Genomic DNA, 24,171 nt, shown 5'->3' on the forward strand with positions numbered 1-24,171 from the left:
AGATCTAGACGGGTTGTAATGAGGGAAACGTTTGGTAAGGTATCGTGGGCCGGAGCCATTGAAGGCCCGGAAGGCGACAAGCAGCATTTTGAAAAATATTCTTTTATGAAGGGGAAGCCAGTGCAGAGATTTTAAAGCGGCGGAGATGGATGATTTTCTTGGCAGCTTCAAAACGAGTCGGGCTGCAGTATGGAGGACACTTTGGAGTTTGTTAAGTGTGGACTTTTTGGCTCCAGCAAGGAGACCATTACAGTAATCCAAACGTGAGATTATTAGGGCTACCGTTACCGTTTTTCTGGAGTCAAGAGGTAGAAAGTCGAAGAATTTTTTCAGGGACTTGATGGTACCGAAGCAGCGGCCTGCTACGGTCCTGACGTGGTGGTCAAAGGAGAGAGCACTGTCAAACAGGACGCCGAGGTTCCTTGCAGTGGTTACGGTCTTGGGGGGGGCAACTGAGTTTTCTGGCCACCAGAGGGCTGGGCAGAAGGTGGTATTTTTCCCCATGGGGAGGATCTCAGTTTTGCTGGAGTTGCATTTGAGGTGGTTTAAGTCCATCCATTGGAAGACAGCAGTCAAGCAGTTTTTGAGGTTCAGCTCTGCATTCGTGGAGTTCTTCTCCAAAGGTACGATGAGTTGAGTGTCATCGGCATACGATGTTACAGGTATGCCGAAGGACTCAATGAGGGATATGAGAGGGATGAGGTAGACATTGAAGAGGAGAGGGCTCAAGATGGAACCCTGGGGGACCCCCGAGGAGACTCTCTTCTCGTTGGAGTGGAAGGGACCGAGAGCGACGGTTTGGGATCTGTCGGTTAAAAAGGATTTTATCCAGGCTAGGGCCACATCAGAGATCCCTATGTCTACCAGTCTGTTGAGCAGGATGGTATGAGAGATGGTGTCGAACGCCGCAGTAAGGTCTAAAAGGATGAGGACGACGTTCAGTTTCTGGTCTTGTAGCATTTTAATCGAGTCAGTGAGCTCGATCAAAGCAGTTTCGGTGGAGTGATTGGGGCGAAAACCAGATTGTTGCGGATGTAGTATATTGTGAGCTTCAAGATATTGTTTGAGTTCCCTGTATACCATATGTTCTGTAATTTTACCTAAGGCTGGAAGGAGTGAGATTGGCCTAAGGTTGGTGTTGCAGTTACTTTAGCATGGAGAATGGATATCACTGTGAATATGCAGTTTGGTTCTATGGAAATTTGTGTAGTTTCAAAGTATCAGTAATACAATACATCTATGCCTCATTAGGGACAGAAGTGGGGTACTCTAATGACAGCAATACCCTTGTGCCCTGTGAAAGCTGTGACTCCAAGCTACCTCTATACTTAATAAATTCATCCCTTGTCATAACGAAGACATAGTACTACTTTTACATGTTGTCTTGACAATGGGACCAGGTAGAAGAGAAATGTCTTGTATATTAGATACCTCTGCAAGAAGCAAGCATTGACGTGAAGTGGAAGTCACACAGTCACAGCCTATACTTGGTGGAAGGCAAAGTATATTATTAGTAAAAGAAAAACTAATTCATTCAGTATCTTATGAAAATAAGTAAATGTGAATCGCTGCTCAGTCTTGGGGGGGATATTCACAAGGAAGTGGCGGAGAGAGGTGTTAACCTTCTTGGCTTAATGCCTCTCTCCGCCACTTCGGAAAAGTAAGCCTGCACCATATTCACAAGGACAAGGTGCAGCCCTGCTTTCCCCCCTGCAATGGCGCTAAGTTTCACAACTTGGTGCCAACGCAGGCACCCTTGCACCAGAGTGCAAGGGTGTTTGCAAGCAGGGAGGTTTGTTTATGTACAGGAAGGTATCCCTTCCTGCACATAAACAAACCTAAAATGCAGCACACATGTAAGTAACAAAACCTCATTTTTTTAAAAAGGGTTGTTTATGTACAGGATAGAACACCTTCCTGTGCATAAACAAACCATGGCCTTTTACATTTTACATGTGTGCTGCACAAGGCAGCCCACATGGAAAATGCAAAAACGAGGAGAAATAAAGCATTTCTCCTCATAGCGCCAACTAAAGAACAGGGTTTTCCCGGTCTTAAGTTTGGCGTTAGCTCCTATTTACGCTGCCCTTGTGAGTAGGGGGCAGCGTAAATATCAATGGGTGTTGTGGTGGATCGCCTACTGCAACATCCACTGCACGCCCCTTTCATGCTAAACACAGCATGAAAGGGGGTCTATTCACAAGGCAGCATTAAACCACGTTAAGTGGCTTACTGCTGCCTTGTGAATAAGGTGAGTCCCCTATCCCCACCACAACGTCACTGAAAGAGACGTTGTGGTGGCGATAAGGGCTTGTGAATATGCCCCATGGTCTTTCTACTTCCCACCTGCTTTCTTTTATAGCAACATCTGTATCTCTGACATGGCAGTGAAATATGAGGCCTGATTCTCAAAGATAAACTAAGGGCCTGATTACTTGTCGGACAGGGTTACTCCAGTTTAATAATATCCTATGGAACTTGTAATACAGCGGACGGTACATCCGTCATGTTTGTGACAGAGGATCATATCCGCCAAGATCGTAATCAGGCCCTTTGACACTTGTGTAACTTTACTATTTTTTTTTATATTCACAAACTACAAGTTGAATTTGACTAATAGTAATTTTATGACTACAAAGACTTTGCTATTGAGGCGGAGAACACAGAACTTAAAATGTACGGGCCTACCCTTTTATGTGTGGAGTCTCCGCCACGAGTACAAAGTCTCCACAGTCAAAAAATTACCAAAATCAAACCCATTGCTTGTGAATGCCAAAAGCAATAGTAAACTTACACAGATGTGTATGTTTACTTTTGTGAATCAGGCCCATAGCTGTTAGTGGAATCAGCAGAAGTCAAATTCTATTAAAACCACAATACATAGTAATACACCATAGCACAATCTTGCATGCTCACTACTGAAAGAAAACCAATTGAAGCACAGTGGGTATTGTACACTAGTTCTGGTACAGTATCTATAATTTGTGCACATAGACAATACAATGTAGTAAAACCCATGTGCTAATCATCGGAGCATAATATGCTATGTATTAACATTGCACAGGAGTCAGGGGACCACCTTTTTTTTGTTGTCCTCCTTTACCTTGGAATCACACTCTGCCCCCCCCCTTTTCTAGCGCCTAACAGATCTATTTCTTTATACCAAGGATCTTAATGTCCCATACGGTTCTGCCATATTTGTCTGCCCTGGCGGGGAACAAGCCGACTTGCAGATCATCCACGAGAATTTGGAGACCATAAAAAGAAAGCGTAATCATTGGAACAAACTTTTTTCATGACTCTTCCTTTCATTGAAGCTCTAACGGCTTTAGAGCAGGAGTCCAAAATCTGTTTCTTCTTTTTCTGAAATTCTATCCAGACTTATTAGGCTTTTAAGAGCTTTTATCCAATCTTTTTGCAGTTGACAGCATATTACTAATCCATTTCCTACATATCTCTCTTCGTTCCAGGAGAATCAAATAAAAGACCAACTTTTTCTTGTCATTGGTAAAATCAGCATGCACAGTTGATAGCCCAAAAATGTAAGAGGTAGGCTTACCTGGAGTGCTGTGTCCAGTATAGCTGAAATATCTCTACTTACAACACACCAACATTTCAGAATCACAGGACACTCTAGGAACATGTAGATATCATCTGCTTTCTCTTGGCAACAGTTTACACATCTTGACGTTCTTCCCTTCCCCAACTTCCATAATCTGTATGGCATCCAATATACTTCATGAAGACAGAAGATGTGGTTCCTTCCTAAATTGGTGGGATGTACCGTGAAATAAAGAAAGTTAAAAGATACTTGCTGTAGGTTTCCGGACTGTTTCCCTGGCAAGCTCTCCCCCACAGGTCGCTTGGAAGTTTGAAGACGCTCTCTGATAGTTCCATTAATAGCATGTACCACCTCGTCACTTCCTTCTTCTTTGGTGCCTCACACATGAAGTCATCTTCCAAGTTTTTCGACATGCCTATCTTCTCAGATGACTGAAACCAACTCCTCATTTGGAAGTATTTAAACTTAGAAATTGTATTCTTCGACACCTCAACCGTCTTATCCCAGGATACCAAATCTCCACCTTCCGCCATATCCCCCATCTCAGCATCCCTGCCTCCCTTAGTGGACTAGCCTGCGAATCCTTCATCCAGTCAGGTGATTCTGGGGCATTCCATATTGGCACCCACCTGCTAAAATACATACGTTTTACATCCTTTCTAATCTTAGACCAAAGTTCCGCCATACTCTGTAAGGTTTTACGTTGCACTCTCTTGAAGGACATGGGGTCCCCCAACATATACATAAAAACTTGCATCCCTCCTTCAATATCTCATAAAATGCTCCTAAACATTTTACCAATGTCCAAGTTGTCTGGTTGAGTTAGTAACGTCTTCCCATTCCTTAGCAGAAATGCCAAGGCATAATAAGTTAAATCTGGCAGGTAATTCCTTCTGCGTATTATTTTCCACATAAAAGTATTAATATTACCTGTAATTTCTTCAACCACTCCACCTTAAATAGAAATTGAATCATCTCAAAAAGAATGGTAAACTTCGGAAGGCTTATCATTTTCGCCAGATAAATTTGCCCTATAATTGTCAATGGAAGATGAGACTAGCTTAGCATCAGATTTCTGGCTTCTTTCAAACATTAAGAAAATGTATTTCTGGAAGGTCCTTTATGTTCTGAGTGATATTTATACCTAGGTATATCTAGGTATCTCATCTCCTTTTTGTTGATATTTAAGTTTGACTCCATGTTCCAAGCCATAACCTCTGTTTTTGCCCTATTTACTGAATACCCAGCAATACGGCCAAATTGTAAAGTTAAGTCATTTAATAAAGGGATCGTAGTCTCCAAATCTGATGTAAATACTAACACATCATCAGCGTATAAAGCCACCTTATTTTCTCACTCCTTGGATTTAAAAGGAACTATGCAACTCTCTTTCCTAATCTTGGTTGCCAATGAATCAATAAATACATTAAAAAGGAGAGGGGATAGCAGGCATCCCTGTCTTGTCCCTCTTGAAATGCAGATGGGCATGGAAAGATTACCATTTATTAGAATGCTGGAAAGCGGTTTTCTGTATATCATCGCCATAGTCCTGCAAAAGTTTCCACCAAGATTGAAAAGTTTTAACATCACCTGCAGGTTGTCCCAATTTACCAGATTAAAGGCTTTAGTAGCATCCAGTGTAAAAACCGCTGCTGAGGAGAGTTTGAAAGTGAAAGTTATATCAGCTGCCCCTATTAAATTGAAAGTCAGTTCCTGAATCCCTCTGCCTCTAACATACCCTTTCTGATCTGAATGAAGGAGTCCCCCTACCACCCATTGAGTCTCTCTGCCAGGATTTTTGCAGATATTTTATAATCACAATTTATTAAAAAGATGTTGCCATAGGAGTCGCATAAATGTAAGGCCTTCCCTGTTTTTGGGATTAGTGTAACCGTGGCCTCATCCCAAGATGCTGGCAATTCTGCTCCCTTCTCAAATAATTCAGCAAACAGCTTTGTCATGTGTGGCAAAAGGACCTCTTCTAACATTTTATATAATTCTAAAGGCTACCCATCCAGTTCTGCTGCCTTACCTGACTCTTTTGAAGTTTATTAAGTTCTTGTACACGGAGGGGCATGGGCATGCAAGCAATCAAGATGGAGGCATAGGGTAGAGCTCCAGAGGGCGAGAAACATCTGGCATGGTGTAATCCTGCCTGCATCCCCACTGTCATGTGGGGAATGGCGAGTGACCCATTTGTGTATCTCAGGGGCTGCCCAGTGCTGCTCAGATCAGCCACTTGGCCACACACCGCAAATGTGGCCGCAAAAGGGAATGCAGGCATCTGAGGGCCAGCAGGAACAGGTTGTGCTGGTGAACCTGACGCTGGCTCCCTTGGTCCACCTGCCAAACCAGGGGGGCACTCACTGCAGTAGCATGACACCGGAAAACCCAATTTCCCATTATTCTGGCATGTACACCTCCCTCAGTGGACGTGGGAGACTAGCTTTAGCTATCAGGGGCTGAGTGGTAAGGCGCTGATCCACACGCTGCTAGGTGGCCTCCCTCAGACAGCCACTGATGATACCAGACTATGGCCGTATTCCTCCTAGACAGCTTCTTGCGGAGAACGGACCTGCTTTCAATTCTAGGAGTGGCCGCTGAGTTGTTTTCCACTATTTGGATGGAGATCCCTGCTTCAGCAGGTGCTGCGATTAAGTTTCCGCTGTTCATCTTCGCATCACTGAGTGTGTTCATTGCGAGGGCCTGCTGGGCTTGGACACATAAATAACCCTGTAGCTCTCCTGAATGCCTCCCCTTCTCAACTGACAGCGACATACAGACCCTCAGCATGGCTCTGACTCCTTGACTGTGACTTGTGTGAACCTCTTGGTTCGGCTTTCTATGCATGATTACGGATCCCCGGTCTCATGATGGGTAAGGGGGACCCAAGGCAGGGGAAACTCCCTTTGACTTTAAAAAGACCCTGCACTACACTGACTCCTATGATGCACAAGATGCAGCTGGAAGTCCACCCTCGGGCACAACTTCAGCCATCCTCATGGAGCTCTGCACCAGTCAACTCTACAGTGATTCTAAGATTGATTCTGGGGCTGCTAGATTGGATCTCCTCATGGACCATACGGAAAGACAGGCAGCACAGAAAGATTACATCGCGCACCAGGTTTCTGACCTTAAAGAAGAGACACTGTGGACACTCAAACAAAGGTTTCCAAGCTTGAGAGGGAGCTTTTGACTTTCATAATGAAATATGATGATCTGGGAGCAATCTCCCAGTGCAATATTATCCACATCATGGGTACTGCAGAGTCTTCTTATATTGGTAGCATGGCATTGTTTGTGGAGTCATTGCTTGCCTCACTTTTTGACTGCCAATCTTTCTCTGCAGCATTCTTGAGTGAGAAAGTGAGAAAGTCACTGGGTCCTTGCCTTCCACTGGGTACTCCACTGAAACCCATTATTGCCATGCTCCTTAACTTCCAGATTTGAGGTATTGTCCTTCGTCTGGCCTGTGAAAAGGGTCCCCTGCACCACCAGGGCTCAATGATTTCCATCTTTCTAGACTTCACTGCTGTTGTTCAGGAGGTTTGACAGACGTTCGCTGAGGTCAGCCGAATACTACGATCTTGTGGTATCATGCATTCCATGTTATACCCTGCACTGCTGAAGGAGAAACTTGGAGGTAAAACCCACTTTTTTCGGTGAGTCTGTAATGTGAGTCCTTTTGGTGAGTCCTCAGGTTTTGCAATTCAGTCTCCACCCCTATCTCCACTCCTACATCCCTGACGAGCCCCACAGGTAGTGGGCGATCCATTAATCACTCTTGGGCTGAGACTCTGGAGGGTTGAACTGCTAGACCGAGATTATGCTGCCCCTCAGCCTGCCAAGTGATACCTACTGTACCTCTCTGCCAGGTTAGGAAAAGCTCCACAGAATCAACTGCTCCTTCCCTCATAAATGTCAGCATTGCCAGTGAGACAATGCTAATTTTCTTCACCTCACTTGGGAATGCCCACCTATCCAGACGTAGTGGAGGGAGATCCTTCTTGTGACAGCTGACATAACCTAACATTCATTGTTGCCAGACTCTCTGACAACTCTTCTTGGCTGCATTGGGGAGGTCCCGCTTGGGGTCGAATATCTCACTGCGATGGAATGTTAACTAGCCAAAAGTAGAGTTGTTCTCAACTGGGGCCAGGCCAGAGTACCCACAGTTGGTGACTGTCTGCGCAACATTGAGGTCTGCCTGACCGGGTTGAAACTTACGGCCTCATGTAATCACTTACATCTCAGCCAGGAGATATACGAGGCCCGTACCAAGCCTACCTCCTCTGAAGCACACCCTACAAATACCCAGATCAGCTGTCGGATGGGTCTGGGTAGCCCCTGGCCACACACCCTCTGAGGCATTGCAATAAATCCAGACTCCCCCTCCCCCATGATTGTCCCTGGAGCCTCGTGAATCATACTCTTAGCCAACCCCTCTTTACCCCTAGTTACTATTGCTTTTACACTGCATCCATTCCTTCCATCTACCTATGTTCACTATTCATTGTGCTGTAATAATATGATTTTAATCTGGTAAAAAATGAATCTCCTTACACAAGACCATGTCGGTGGTTCTATTTGTCATAAACTTTCAAATGATAATAAAATGAATTGAGAACAAGAATATCCTGGGCACAGACTAGATGGTCCTGTTGCCAAATCAACAGAACACCATCCCAGACCAAACGTGTTTGTCTCAGCTGTGTTAGCAACTTCAAACCACATCAAGGGGCCATTCAGCTCCTGGGTGACAATTGACTTCTCGAGGCTTAAGGCATGGAAAAGGTGACTTTATCAAAGTCCCATGTCTAAAATATTTGCTACAAATTCAAATTTACCATTAAACTGGGATTGTAAGAAATAATTTTAAAATGCCAAGTGTTAACTTTGTAGCTGTGTATTAGGCGTAGACAACATTTTTAAATGTACTATTGTATCCCAATTTTATGACTGCACAGACAGGTTACAGTGGTAGTTAGCCCTGTAGACACATTTGTGCTGTCCCTATAGTGGGTGTTGCATTCCACCAGTGACACTTAACTTACAGGCCTGGATAGATTTTTGCAGTATAGTCTAGAGACGTGTAGGCAATTTACATATGCTAATTAGGAGTATAGCCAATTTCAACATGTTTTAGGGATCAGAGCACATGGATTTGGACCTGGTCAGCAGAGTCCCAAAGCACCATGTCAAATAAAACAGCAGCATAAATCCAAAAACAATGTGGGTTGATCATACAAAAATAGGCATTTCCCTACAATGGCCCTTACTGAAATAAACTTTTACAAGATACCTAGGGGCCCATTAGGATGTCGGACGGATTGCCCCTGCCACGCTGGCGGTAGCCACAGCCAGCCTGGCGGGGGCAATCCGCCCGACATCCTTCCCTGAATTCCCCCCCGCCATATTACAATGGCGGGGGGGACCGCAGTGGAGAAAAACACCGCCCGGCACTTTTCCGCCCCGGTCGCCTTGCGTATATTACAAAAGCATAGGCTTGTCAGGAGCACCACTCTGGCTGGAATTCACTGACACATAGAAAAAAACAGTTTCTTTGCCCATGTAGGAACATTTTGTTTCATATATTAATAAGCCAACTGTCAATTGTGGCTTTTACGCCAGTGGATTGGACACTTAATAAATTAAATGTGGCACAAAACATATTGGAAATAGGGTGCCATCACAGTGACAAAATATTTAAAAGTTGTTTTCACTTTGTAGGTTAAGTTACATTGTACAGGAACAGGCCTACTTATAATTAAAACCCTTAAGGTCTGATTCACACTAGTAAACTTACACTTTTGTGTAGGTTTACATTTGTTTGCTATTTATGAACTGAAAGTTAATAGTAATTTTGCGAGTACACAGACTCCACAGTCACTATTGAGAACTACGTACCGAAAAAGATAGATTTGTACTATCTTTATATGTGTAGAGTTCTGTTCCCTGACTGCAAAGTCCCCACACTCATGAAATTACTATTAACTAGTAGACTTTATTAACTGTGTAATGAATTAAAATCATTACAGTAAAAACAATCAATATATAAAAGCTAAAAACAGTGATTTAAAATTTCTGTGTTATGTAAAATTTGACACCCCTCCCCGAGTCCCACGTAATCAGCCTTTCCCCAGCATTAATGGACATGTTCTTGAAGCCGCCGTTTGTGCCCTGAAGATGATGCACATTACGGAGCTCTTGAGCTGCCCACTGTGGCGCACCAAGTGTCTCTCAAGGGGAAATGCTATCTTGGGGGGTGTACGAGAAGGGCACTGTCATTAATGCATCATTGAGTGATTCCAACAGCTTTCATCTGCGGAGTTTACCATACTCTTCCCCGGGGTTTTGCTACTTCTGTTGGCGATTTCTAAGGCTATCCTGATTTGATGCATACATTTCCCCAGTCTCGCTAGAGCCATTGTGTTAGTGGTTGACAAACACAAGGCTGATGTTTCGCTGCATGACTTTATACCCTTGTTGATGCAGATCGGGCGCAGAAGTCGCCAGCTTTCATTGTTGAGGTTGGGACAGCAGCATAAAAGATGCAACCAAGATTCCCACTTGTAGGGGCGCAGTCTACAGGTTGTGGATTCCCCTCTTTGGACCCATGTAGGATTGAAATCCGCAAACCCAAGCGTGGTTAGCCTCATGAATTTATTTATATATTTATTTATGCGATTTGTAAAGCGCACAAATACCCAGAGGTGTCTCGGCGCTGAAAAACAATAATACAGAGCAGATGGAGATATTGTTTACTGGTTGAAAAGCCACGTTTTTACTAACTTCCTAAAGATAAAGAAAGAGGGGCTAGCCCTGATTTCGCTGTGGCAATTGACAAACATCTGTCTCTCCATGAATATTTCTTTGTACGAGTGACAGTTAAAAGGCAGGCTGAGGAGGAGCGCAGTAGTCTACTGGGGGTATAACGCCCTAGTGACCTTCTTAGGAACTTAGGTCCTGAATTGTTAACCGCTCTGTATGCTATACAGAGAGCTTTGAATTTAATTCGATTCCTAACAGGAAACCAGTGGAGCTGGCGTATTACCGGGGAAATCGATTTGAACTTAGGTGTGCATCATAGGATTCTAGCTGCTGAATTTCGAATCAGCTGTAATGTATAAATGAAAGACTATCATCGATCATCACTCCCAGATTCCTAACCTTTGTTACAGGAAGTGGGGGAGGTCCCATTTGGGTTGGCCACCAGGTTGGGGACCAACTTGGGACTAAGTTACCAAAAGTCATTACCTCCGTTTTATCGGGGTTTAATTTCAGGCAGTTGCGAGACATCCAGAGACTGATGTCACGCATTCCTTCCTGAAATTTGGCTGCCACTTCCACTCCATCATTATGGATATCAAGGTCAAGTTGGGTGTCGTCGGCATAAGGGGTCAGACCCATTCCATGGGTTTTGATGATTCTAGCCAAGTCCGAAACATATATATTAAATAGGGTCGGATTTAGGAAAGATCCCTGAGGCACACCACATGGAAGGGAGAAGACCGGAGATTGGAAGTTGCCCAGCTTGACAGAATGTGTGCGATTTTCAAGAAAAGAAATGAGTAAGGACCTGCCCGTTTGACTGATGCCAATGGCAGAGACAAGGTTGATCAAGATGGTATGGTCGACCGTGTCAAACGCTGCGGACAGATCTAGCAGGATAAGGACCGCTGCTCCACCCTTATCCAGAATCATCCTGATGTCGTCGGAGGCCTTAATAAGAGCTGTCTCTGTCCCATGCTCCTTCCTTCCTAAACCCAAATTGTGTATACTCGAGCAGGTCGTTATTGTCGATGTATTGGGTTAGTTCAGTGTTTATGATTTTTTCTATGATTTTTGATGGGAGAGGGAGACATGCTATAGGACGGTAATTTTTAGGATCCACCGGATCCGAGTAGGATTTCTTAAGTAAAGGTTTAATTTTTTCAGACTGTTGTGTAGACCCCAGTGTTGAACATAGAGTTAAAAATGTCACTAAGAATGATAACAATAGGGTCCGGAATTAATTTAAGAATTGAAGGTGGCGAAGGGTCTAAGTGGGAACCAGATTTGATGGAAAGGAGAAGTGTGCGTACCTGCTCAGGGGAAACCTGAGTGAATTCTGAAAAGACAGAAGAGGAGGACGTGTTAGAGGTGTTTTTGAGTGTTGGCTGGTCTGGATTAGACTGAGTGGCAAAGTCAGAGTAGATGCAAGTCACCTTGTCCTTAAAAAATGTAGCCAGTGAATTGCATAAATCGGTATCTATTGGGGGCGTGAAGAGTTTGGTTACAACTTGAAAAAGTTCCTTCGGGAATTTTGGGCATATTCTATTTGAGTACAGTAGTAGTTACTCTTGTGCAAGGTGATCACATTTTCGTATTTTATAATTGCCTCTTTGTATAGCGTTTTAGCTTTGTTATTGTAATCTTTACACCAGTGTCTCTCTAGGTTCCTGCAGTGTTGTCTCTCGAGTCTTAGTTCCTCTGAGAACCAGGGTGCGAGACGCACCCTGCGATTGGTAGAGATCTTTTTAAAAGGTACTGATAGGGCAAAGATATTGTGTAATGAATAAGATTTTACTTCGGGCCTGTGTAGTGAGGGCCTCACTTAGATAGGGTTGTGCTTTTCCTGCCGTATAGGTATTATTCAACATACTAGAAGAGAGCTTCGGTGGAAAGATTTATGGTCTAGAGCAAAGGAAATTTTGCGCACTTGTTTGTTAACAGCTCTCTTCCAGACATTTAAGGGGATGTCCAGCCGCGGAATGCTTTCTTCCTCGATCTTCAGTGCTTTGATTGCGTTTCCTAGCCTAGTGTGCCAGGCCGAGCCTGGCCCATCAAAGATGGTCTCAAATGATTTTTTAGGGAGTTAGCCGCTGCCCTTAATATCCTTAACCACTTGGATGCTAAGCATCTCGCAGCATCCCCATGTCATTTCCATTTAAATGAATGGGCACTCCATGACGAGCTGAGCTCGTCATGAGCGTCCAAGGGGTTAAATGTAACCTTATGATCTCCCCCTGGCAGGTCAGGTCTGGTCTCGCCAGGCCAAGCTCCAGTCTGAGCATTGTTTTTCTTGCTGTCCTCGATATATATAGCACTGACTTGTATGCCTTGACTTGGGCAGAATTGAGGAAAGCGTCCAATTTCCCAGGGAAGGCAAGATGTCCGTAGCTAATTGCTGGAAGGAGCTTCTCTCTTAAAACTGTCAGAATTGGGCTGGTGGACGGACTGATCAAGTGCTGGCTTAGTTGTTTTAATGGATGTGTAACCTTGCTGGCCTTGGAGCTTTGCTGTATTAGGTGTACGTTCGCCTTGGCCCATTCCTTCAACCAAATCCCTAGGTCAGTGTGTGAAGCCACCGAATGGATTTGCACGTTTACCAATTGCCACAATGCATTCTTTCTCAGATGGTAGGACCCAAAAATGATGACCTTGGTTTTTCCTTGGTTAACTATCAGGTTATTAATGATGTTAAAACTGTTTAATGCGTTTAGGGCTCTTTGTAGGCCCACCTTCGTATGACTGTGTCGTCGTAATACTGTAACACTGGCAGCCTCACACTTCCTAATCTTGGGGCTACTAAACTGGCTCCTTTTAGGGCCTCCCCCAAGTCCGCCTTATATAAGTTGAAGTGGATGGGGGCCATTATTAACTAGTAGTTTGTGAATAGCAAAAAAATTTAAACTTACACAAAATTGTACGTTTACCATTGTGAATCTGGCCATTTATTTACATCTTTGCCTGAAAAAATGCTAGCAACATGAATTATTCAAAGTTATTTTCCACTTCATTTTAAAAATCTAATTTTAAGGTTTTTGATCAAATTAGTCGAAATCTAACTTTATAAAAAATGTAGTTTGTTCCTGAGACAATACTTAGAACAAAATCAGCCACTCTTTTTACCTCCAGAGTTGACGACCATGCTCTACAGAGGACACTAGCTTGGACTTTGGGCCGAGGAAGCCAGTAGTTTTGTCAACAGTTGGCCATTTGTAGTAATTAGCCATTTGTGAAGGGGGCAGGAAGAACTGGCAAAACAAAAGACAACATTCACACTACTTCCATTGACTTGGAAATGCCAAATGGGGCTGACAGATCCTGCTCCCATTTATTCACTAGGCTCTCGTGGACTACCTGGATCCAGCCCCTGCACGGAGAAATTGGTTCTTGACCCACAACAGAGAGAAGAGAGCTCACCAAATAGGGGAGCAGTTTTGGGAGAGCCATACCCCATTCTGATGATAGAAGGAGTGAGTCAATTTTGACTGAGGGAGAGTAAGTGTTGCAAAAGGAGATGGGCATAGTTAGAAAGAGTCACTGGTTAGTACACAGGACTAGGCTGACAACTCACCATCACCTCCTCAGAATATTCCTGGGTAGACTACACTTAAAGAAGAAGGCTTTGCTGGTAAAAAAAGGCTCAAGGATCCCAAACTCCGGTCTGTACCGGTCAGGTGGCTGACCTCCTTTTTACCCGCTCAAGCACATAAAAAATAGGACTCTTGATAGCAAGAGGGCTCAGTTGACCACATGGTATTGGACCTTCCAGGACCCTGCTGAAGTCCTGCCTGGCAAGAGACCTAGGGGCATATTTATGAGCCTTTTTGCTTCACTGTTGCACCACGCAATGTGGTGCAAGAGCAAAACAAATTAAAAATTAGATGTATGAAGCCATGCAAGGCCATCTTACGTGGCCCTGTATGGCTTCATAAATCTCGAGTGATGTAATGCAGCTGAAATCACTGTGCTGCATTACACAGCGCCAGATATGCATTCCGATGGGGTTTGTTTTGGGTACTCCTGTCCAACATCCATGGATTTTGACCCACTCCAGGATTACCAAGAATAGGAAAACCTGGGAATGTGCCAAAAAGATATGCCTACCCAGGAGAGGTGTAACTATGAGAAATATTGTAATTGGAATTCCATTTAGATAGCGCTTACTGCCCCTGACTAGGCCTTTAAGTGCCTTTCGGTGAGTAGCATCCTACTCCAGAATCCAAAAAGGATTAGTGTGGAATTAGTATAGAGAAATATGAAATTAATTTGAGCGGTGGACATGTGAGTCTGCTAGAATAGAAAAGGATAATGAAGGGATAGAAGAGGGAAAGGTCTAAAAAGTGTTTATTTGGAGATCATGGCAGTGGAGAAGTTTTGGGATGAGTAAAAGAGAAATGGAGGGGGGAAGAGTCTCTAGAAGTGGGTTAGGGAGGTAAATGAGGTATCAGATGAGTCTAGGAGGGATACATAAGGGAAGAGTTTAGAAAGGCTTGTTTAGGAGATCTGAATAGTAAAAGAGGTTTGAGTTAATGCAAGGAGCCGTAGAGGAGGGACAAGCTTAGAAAGGTTATTTTGGGATCATAGTAGTAGAATGGGGTTGTGATGAGTGCAGGTAGAGAATATATTGAGGGGGGTATATGGTGACATATAGGGTAGTGCATTGGATGTGCTGAATTAGGAGTAGGGTAATAAATATGAAGATGCATAAGTACATGGAAGGTACATATGTATAATGAAAGTAATATAACTAGATTTAGGTTGTATTTAATAAACTCAGCGTTGCAGTACTTTAATTTAACTTGTTTTATATAATTTAAAAAAAATAATTCAATAGTGAAGCAATTGTAGATAAATATATAATATACATTTACTTATTTATTCAGTGACATATATACAGATGTATTTTTCATATCTGCACAAGTCTTTGTTGAGGTAAGAGAGCTCACATGCCCTGAAAAGGCCTACAGTATCCTGGGACGGAGAAAGTTCATTATTGTCTTCTTTAGGTCTGGCTTGAACAAAAGACAGTTACCCAACCTGCAGCAGAGGGAGGTTGGTTGGCTCATGAATTTGAGCAGGTGGTGTGTGTATTTTTCCTTAGGTCTAACTCCCAGAGTTAACTGGCATCACTGTATACTAACTACGTGTTTGCATTTGTTGGCATCATACAGATGTCAGTTCATTGGTGGACAGCTTGGCCTATTTAAACTCTGTCTTTCGGTAGCTGTAGTATGCTATCTCAAAGATAATTATTTCTCCTTTTTTTCCTCTTTCTATGTGTCCTGCTTTCTGCAGGAATGTGCCACTTCCTCCGCAAAAACAATCCTGCATCCAACGTAGGCATGCTTGCATCAAGGTGCAAGGGTGCCTGCATTGGTGCTAAGCAGCCCATTGTGTGCCAGAGTTGGGGAAAGGACAGAAATGCCTGAAATACGAAACATTAATGCCCTTTCTCAGTGATGCAGCACAGCAAGGTGACTTGCTGTTATGCACTGCACCATTTTTCATACATATGGCCCTCCATGCCTAAAACTCAGCATCGATGACTTGGGGTCTGCAAGCATGACCATAGTAAACATTTCCAGAAGTTAGAGAAAAGTTACCACAGACTAAGCAGCCGCGGTCGGTAGGGGAGTACCTGTTGGGGCGGTGACGTGGGGAGGGGGAGGGGCAGGGTGGGGGTTAGTAATGTATGGATAATGGAGGTTTGCAGGTAAGTAAACAGTTAAATAAATCAAACGAATTTTGTTGCGTGCACTGCATCCCCAAATGCAATGCAGTACGCGCAACGAAATTCGTTTGGTTTATTTAAATGTTTACTTACCTGCAAACCTCCATTATCCATACATTACTAACCCCCACCCTGCCCCTCCCCCTCCCACGTCACTGCCCCGGCAGTTACTCCCCTACCGACCGCTGCTGAGACTACGACAAGGCTCTAAGGCTTTTTCAGGGGAGACTCACTCTGATGAGCAAGAGAAACAATTTTGACCCCCTCAGAAGTTTTTGCTGCACTGACAGCTGGTTCAGCATGATATAGAAATAATGATATCCAATCACAGAGAACCCTACGAGGCCGGACCTTCCAGCTTTGCTCTGTTGCCTGTTTGCGAGAACCAAAAAAGATATCAAGTCCCGAAGATATTGTGGCAAATCTATTCCAGCACTGAGACAACTTAGGCTGCTAAAAATTCAGTTTCATCCTACTCTAAACTTTTAGCTCTGAAACCAACAGCTTCAGCAGGAGCTTGACAATGATGTATTGAACTTTTCCTGTTGTAGGATTTTGATTTGCAAAAAGTAGACAAAGATAAAAAGTAAAAACTTTGACATGGCGAACCAACTCGGTATATTCGACCGCTGCACCATTGCAGGCAGCCTGAAAAAAATGTCTAGGTTTCAGGTAATAACAACGTGTTATTTTGCAATGGACTGTTATTTCTCTTTCACTAAGCCATTTTGCCTTAAAAAAGTAAAAAAGATATCTTTGGTACCTCTTATCTGATTTTATTCAGGTTGATGTATTTTTGCTTAATAAGTTATTCTCTACTTTATTAAAATTGTTTGTTAATATTATTATGTTTTTATTTTTACTTTATAATTTTTATTACTGCTTCAACTTAACATACATTTCCCTGAGAAGAGCCCACTGTTTGTACAATATCTAATATGGACTAAGCAGAGTTTCACTGAGACTTGTGTTGATTATTAACCACAGTGTTGATTTATTTGCTAAGTCTCCCCTTACCAAATGAATCCCCCACTTTCCAACATACCGTATACAAATATGCATTTTTAATGCTCTTTGTTGTTTTTTCTGCATTTGATCCAAGTGGTGAAAGAGCCAAGTCTTTGCTTCTTGATCATCTACTAATGCATCCCAATACTATTTGCTAATATTGACAGTATGTTTTGGGTTTGTGTTTTCCTTAAGGCTACAGACGTTGATGCAGGAGTCAATGGGCAGGTTCGGTACAGCCTCAGAAATCTGAACAATATTTTTCGTATCACTTCCAATGGAAGTATTTATACATCAGTCAAGCTGGACCGGGAAACAAGGGATGTTTATGAACTTATTGTGGATGCAACGGATGGAGGCGTTGACCCCCGAAGTTCGTCAATAACCGTGTCCATCAACGTCCTTGACATCGATGACAATAGTCCGGTTTTCACCAATGCTTCATATGCGGTGACGGTTCCCGAAAATTTATCACCTGGAGCAATCTTTTTAAAAGTTGAGGTGAGGTATAATTTGAACTGTGTTGCACTGATCCATCTTTTGTTCTATTGGCAGTAATTCGTGGTTAGAAATGTGGCAGGAGGGAAGGAAACCGTTTTCGTGTCTAATTCTCAAATAATTGAATCTTAATTTTTGTGTCACCTAGAATTATTACATTTAGATAGTCTTGTGTAAAAATCTCCTATTCCTAATTCTGCTTTAAAGAAGATATTTGACTAGCACAAACATTGTCAACCTATCTGACATAAGTTTAAATTCACATAGTAGTTGACTGATTTACAGATCAATGATGCGCAAGGTGGAATTCATTTGGTTTATATGGTGCATATTATAGAGATTCACGCATAACACTAAATCAATTTTCTGCCACTGGTTGTATGGGAATTATATAGGAGTTTCACAAATGATATGGCATTGTCAAGGTAAACTTCAAATCTGACCTCTACACGCAATACATATATAAAATGTAGAATAGTTTCCTAAATACAATCCCTTGACATGTTAAAAAAGTTATATTTCACCATAAGAGATATATGTCACCTTTTCTATAATATTAATGTTGTTTTCTCCATCAAAAGCATTTACAAAAAGGATATCATGACTTCATTTTTATAGCAGGTAATGTTTTATATAAGCATCATACCTAAAGTACCCTCCAGGAAATATTCAAGCATTTTTAAATAAATCCTATCTGGCATAAACAAGTAGGCCAGCAAATAGTTTAAGAGACTTTAGTTGACTGAGGTCCTTGTCTAAAGGACTAGTCCTACTGACAGCAGGCCAGCTATGAGTTGGCACACAGACAGACGAAAGGTCTGGACTGGCCTATATTGTGTGCGATTACTCAGGACTCAGGAGACCATGCACTGGCAGGAAGGGAGAGGGCAATGAGGGACAGGAGTGATTACGAAGTATCTACAAATAACTCTTTAGCTAATAGCAAGGTCTGCTTTGGAGGAACCTTAGTGGTAGTTCTCATTACAGACTCAGGTATTTATAAGTATTAAGGGTCTCATTTATGAAAAGTGTTGCATCCCTGCGGTAAAAGAGCGATGCAACATCTATTACTTTGTATTAATTTTAACTGAGAAGAAAAGTGTCTACAATTGTCACAGTGAAGGCGTTTGAATCTATATTGTTACCTTCTTGTCACATTGTTTGTATTTTTAGTACCCTTTTTCTAATTTGAAAATACATAAAGTGAATATTTTTTCTATATACACCCTTTTCTGCACTAATTTTTATGTAGGCCTTTTGTCCTGCATGACAATTAATGTTGGTCATTGTGATTTTGACTCAATGTATGAAGTAATTAGGCTGTGATACCACTTATTGAAAGCCACTAATGAGAAGAGGCAATTATTCATTTGGCCTGAAAATCAATTGTAAAAATAACTCAAATATATTCTAAACCAAATCCCTTGAAAGTACATTTACTCTATCACTTTGTAAATATGGCGCAACGTGAGGCATTATTTACACCGCCGCTGTGTCACGAAAAGTGACGCAACAATAGTGCAAAAGTGTTGCAAGGGGCTCATAAATAAGTCTCATAGTATAAAAGAGAAAACAATCCTTGTTTGCGAGGAGATTGGTTCTAATGGGTAAATGCATTTGTACATTTAAGAGTAATGGCTCCTACTCACTCATGAAATTACCTTTTATTTGTGAACAATATTCTGCTACCAGTATTTAGGACCTTTTATTTGCAATTGTTTGTTCTGAATTTCTAAAGCTGATGCCAGTTACATTTATTTGATTGCCTCTGCCTCCAACACAAACTGCTTATATGTATGTGAAAGTGCTGTCATGATAGATGTCTCAAGATGGCCACTGATATGGCTGCTACCCTCCGGCATGGCATCCCAATCCATGGATCTCCCCCTCCTTTATTACACCAGTGAGCATTTAATGTTCCTGCTGCCACTGAAACTCAGCTGTGGCCTGCCTCCCCACAATTCCCCATAATTGTTGGAGAGCTGAGGACACGCCTAGGTTTTTAAGGATGTGAGCTGGGTCGAGTCTACCATATCTGAGCATTCATCTGCAAGCCCAGGTGCCTCTTGTCGGGTGGACCCTTCTTGGGAGCCAGGGAGGATCCTGCCAGACTTTGAAGGGAGAACAGTTGTGACCGGTGCTTAGGGAGCATTGAATTGTGCTTCACACTCCTGCAAGGCCCTGGAAGTCATCTTTTCAAGAATTCAAAGAGATGATTTTCCCCTTGTATCGAAACAGAAGATGGACTTCCCTTACCTTTACTGGAAACAGAAGAAGTGATGCTGCAAGGCCCTACTCTGGGAGCCATATTTTCAAAGAGTTACAGAGATGGTCTTCTTGTCAGATGGAAACTGAAAATGAAAACAGAAGACATGCACCCCTTTTTAGACAAATATTTCCAGAAACAATATCAACCATGGTCCACTATTTTTATTATTATTAAATGAGATTTATAGAGCGCACTGACACCATGAGTTTCCTGGTGCTATGGGACATCGAATTCCGGGACTGAGGTAAAGTGCAGGGTTAACAGAGTGAGGGAAAGAGAAAAGTTTTTAGCAACTTCCTAAAATGAAGGAGGGAGCTGCTTGATTTAATGTTCAAGGGAAGGGAGTTCCAAAATTTCGGAGCCAAGGAGGCAAATCTTCATCCGCCAAATTTGTTAGTTCTAGTTTTAGGTGTGGTAAGTGATTTTTGATAGGTGGAGCGAAGATTGCGATTTGGACAGTAGGGAGTAATGAGGGAACTCAAGAAGGCAGGGCTAGGGCAGTTGAGGGCTTTGTACGTGAGGCAGCCCAGCTTGAAAGCTACCCTTTGTTCCATTGGTAACCAGTGAAGTTTGTACATCATGGGTTTGGCAGATTGCCGTTTAGGAGATTTAAAGATGATCCGGGCTGCCTGATTTTGGACCACTTGAAGGCGGTGCAGGAGGGTTTTTGGAAGTCAGTGATAGATGCAGTTGGAAAAGTCCAAACGGGAGAGCACAAGGGAAATGATAACCTGGGTCAGGGCAGGTGTGGGAAGTAGGTGGCTGACCTTCCGGATCTTTCTGAGCTGGAAGGAGCAGGATGAGATCACGGAGCTGATGTGAGGTCGGAGGGAGAGTTCGGCGTCAATAATTACGCCAAGACTTTTTACAGAGGTGGAAGGGGTCGGCGGGGGGCCCAGTTCGGAAGGCCAGAGCTGGGTGCCCCAGGAAGAGAGGCTGGAGCCTGGGAGGAGGAGCTCGGTTTTCCCGGGGTTTAGCTTCAATTGGTTGGAGTTCATCCAATCTTGGATATGAAGCATAGCAGAATGAAAATTATCTATTGCATTAGGAGAATTGAGTGGAAAAATAATCTGCAAATCGTAGGCGTAGTTAAAGACTGTAATGTCCCAGTTACGGAGTGAATGGAGTAGGGGCCGTGTGGTAAATAAATAATTAATTACCGGTTCTATTTTTGACTATAATTAATAAACAGGTAGCTCAATAAATAAGAGTCAAGATTCGCAGTAGCTGGAGTTGACAGGCTTTAATTAAGCATAAAGGACTGGAACAGGAAGGCCTGTACGGGAATGGGATGGCAGCTGCCTGGGGCAGGGACAAAGGAGCGCTCTAACTTTTAATAACAGTGCACAAGTATATATAGTTAAAACATTTACATTACAGTCAATACAGTAGGCATAGCAGTAGGCGGAGTTTGTAGCAGTCGCGAAAGATAAGGCATAAAGTGGGTGTAACAAGAGGTGTGTACAGGGCGTATACATAGACATGTGATGCAAACGTAACAGAATACGTCATAAAAGGGGCGGAAACATGGAGGGGGCTACCTGAGCAGCTGGGACCTCTAACCTAGTGGTGCGCGCAAACTGGCAATGACGTGTTACTAGAGAGAACTGGGGGCTATGACTTCTGCGCTAGAAGAGGAGACGAAAAGTCTGGAGTGTCAGAGCGACATGTACCTAAAGCCTATCTAGTATCTAATGTTTAGAGAACATGTTGATAGAAACTAAAAGTTATCAGGGCAAAGGCTAACAGACACTAAGACTGGTGCATGCATAATCCTATATGTAGTGTGTGTGCGAGGAATATTCTATGAATATTAATACAGTATTTCTCTTACATGGAGACATAAAGGCTAGACCATGACGGAAACTATTGATGCGATTCAGTAGCTTAGGAATGCAGAGAAGGAGGGCTGGACTGATAACTAGAATCATAACATACTCTTGGCAGACTCGGAGGCAGAGCCAGGCCGAGCCGGGCACTGTGAGGCATGGAAGTAAGCTAAGGGTCAGGGATACAGGTGGGGGCTGTATCGCTCCTTGGAGAGGGTTCAGGAAACAGGAGCTGAATCTGAGTCCGGGCCCTTTTGAGGCCTAGAAACGGGGACAATTCAATGAATTAACGTGCACACTGTAAAACGTGGCAACGTAGCTTTACATAGGCCTGATATTCGTTGTATTCACGAAAACTGGAAACTGGCATACTAGAGATGGACACAACTATAATTGCGTCTTTAATCGATCAGAAGGGAATACATGCATATCGATCATGCACATATGACATAACATGGGGAACACGTAGGCACATATAACATGGCAAAATTTACTTTTCCACAGCCGGAGGTACAAATTGAACAAAAAAGGTGACAGGGAGGAGCCCTGGGGGACTCCGCAGGTTGTGGGGGTTTTGGGTGCTGTGTAGGGGCCCAAGCGGACGGCTTGGGATCTGTCAGACAGAAAAGACCGGATCCAGCTGAGGGCAGAATCCTGGATACCAGCCTGTTCTACACGGTTGAGCAAGATGTTGTGGTCAACCGTGTCGAACGCGGCCAAAAGGTCCAAGAGGACGAGAGCCTGGGGGATTCCTGAATCAGCATTTTTCCTCAGTGTGTCGAGCACAGCTAGGATAATGGCTTCAGTGTTGAATGAAGGCCTGAAGCCGGCCTGATTAGGCTCCAGATAGCAGGAGGACTCAATGAAATTGGAGAGGCATCTGGTGACATGTGTCTCGAGGAGTTTTGAAAAATAAGGCAGAAGCGATATGGGGCGATATTTGGAGAGTGCCGCTGGGTCCGCGCCAGGTTTTTTTAGTAGCGGGACAAGGATGGCTTCTTTGAAGGATCTCGGGACAGTGCCTGTGCTGAGTGAGCTGTTCAAAAGAGGTAGTATGCATTCAGGTAAAGAGTGACATACTCTACGCAGGACTGAGGGCGGGCAGCCATCATTCGGGGAACCTGATTTTAACCGGGATGCGAGCTGTACTAGGGAGATGAGGTTGAAATGTCATTCTACATAGGATTCCCTTTCACATTTAATGTAAACAAAAATTAGGGCTTTGGTGTTCTTATTGAAGAATTGAATCTGAGAAGCACTGTCTCTCCACTGCTCCCATTGACAAATCATATAAAAAAAGAGAGGGACTGTGTTACTGGTATCCTCAAATTGTAGAATTGGATCTGCTGGTGGTTCCCAACCTCCATTGCAATTAATGGGAATAATTTCAATAAAGGTATAAGAGATCCACACTGAGTCTTCAGATCTGAAGATGCAGCCCCTCCTCTATGCCCATCTGCCTTTCCAATGAAAACGATACAGCTTGGACATTTATAAAAGTTATGTGGAGGTCTCACAGTAAACAGCCAAAACTAAAGCAGTATCCACTCCTCTATGGCCTCATTAAGACTGTATACCTTGAAGGCTACCACCGACGAACAAATATGACCCACCACTGAAGCTTGTATAGCTGAGAGGCTGCCATTCACTTTACCACCAGCATGAACAATAAACCCCGGTGGAGTTTCTATCAAACTCCGCATGACTGATCTTCTTCTCTGTGCATGCGTTCATGAGGATCATCCCACACACACTAATGTACATATAGACCATGGCATACTCATCCAGCTCCCATTCTTGGACCCAAGTTTATCTCACCAGGGCCTGCCCCACTGACTAATACCGCTTTTATCCCATCTGCAGGTGCAGACAAATTCAAGGTAGTCAGGCACATCAGTAATAGCCAGGCCTAACTGCTTTAAAAGTATCTATCTCCTAGAAACTTCCTCTAAGAACTTTAGACGTAGACTTACATAGACTGCCCAAGGAAAACCCAGAGATACTTGTCACAGACCATTATTTTTGCACTAGAGTGAGGTGCCTAAAGGAAGAACAGATTTTCCCCCCACTACCCATTGATAGAATTCAGCTGCTAAACAGATCTAAGATAAAGCCAAGATGATTCTGTCCTACAATGAGAACAACGTACTCCTCAAAAACAAATCCACTACTTTTCTGATTGATTTACTGGTCATTCACACCTTTGTCAGCAAATGCCTTAACAGAGTGAGTTGTCCCAGAGAAGATATCACTATCAAACACAGACATGCAATCCAGCTCACGTGTTTAGAGCTGTGTACTACTTGGGGCCAGATGTATGACTCTCAGTGTTTGCAACTCGCAATTTGCATTTGTTTGTGATTCCCAAATGGGTCGCAAAGGACGTGCCTCATTAATATTTATGATGCAGGTCGCACTTTGTGACCCATTGGGAATGGGCAGCACTCACAGGGATGGTGGCCTGCTGAGGTCAGTAGACCACCATGTCTTTGAAAAAAACAAA

General features: G+C 43.2%; 1 protein-coding gene across 1 annotated transcript in view; it reads left to right on the top strand.

Moving 5' to 3' along the window:
• The window catches only part of PCDH15 (protocadherin related 15), a 2,579,312-nt gene that overhangs the window by 1,871,548 nt on the left and 683,593 nt on the right, over window positions 1–24,171 (top strand). Inside the window, exon 19 of the mRNA XM_078642873.1 lies at window positions 17,268–17,573. Within this exon, the coding sequence (XP_078498999.1) occupies window positions 17,268–17,573 (306 nt within the window). The remainder of the gene's footprint in view (window positions 1–17,267; window positions 17,574–24,171) is intronic.

This window comes from Lissotriton helveticus, chromosome 5_1 (assembly GCF_964261635.1).
Source record: "Lissotriton helveticus chromosome 5_1, aLisHel1.1, whole genome shotgun sequence".
Lineage (NCBI taxonomy): Eukaryota > Metazoa > Chordata > Amphibia > Caudata > Salamandridae > Lissotriton > Lissotriton helveticus.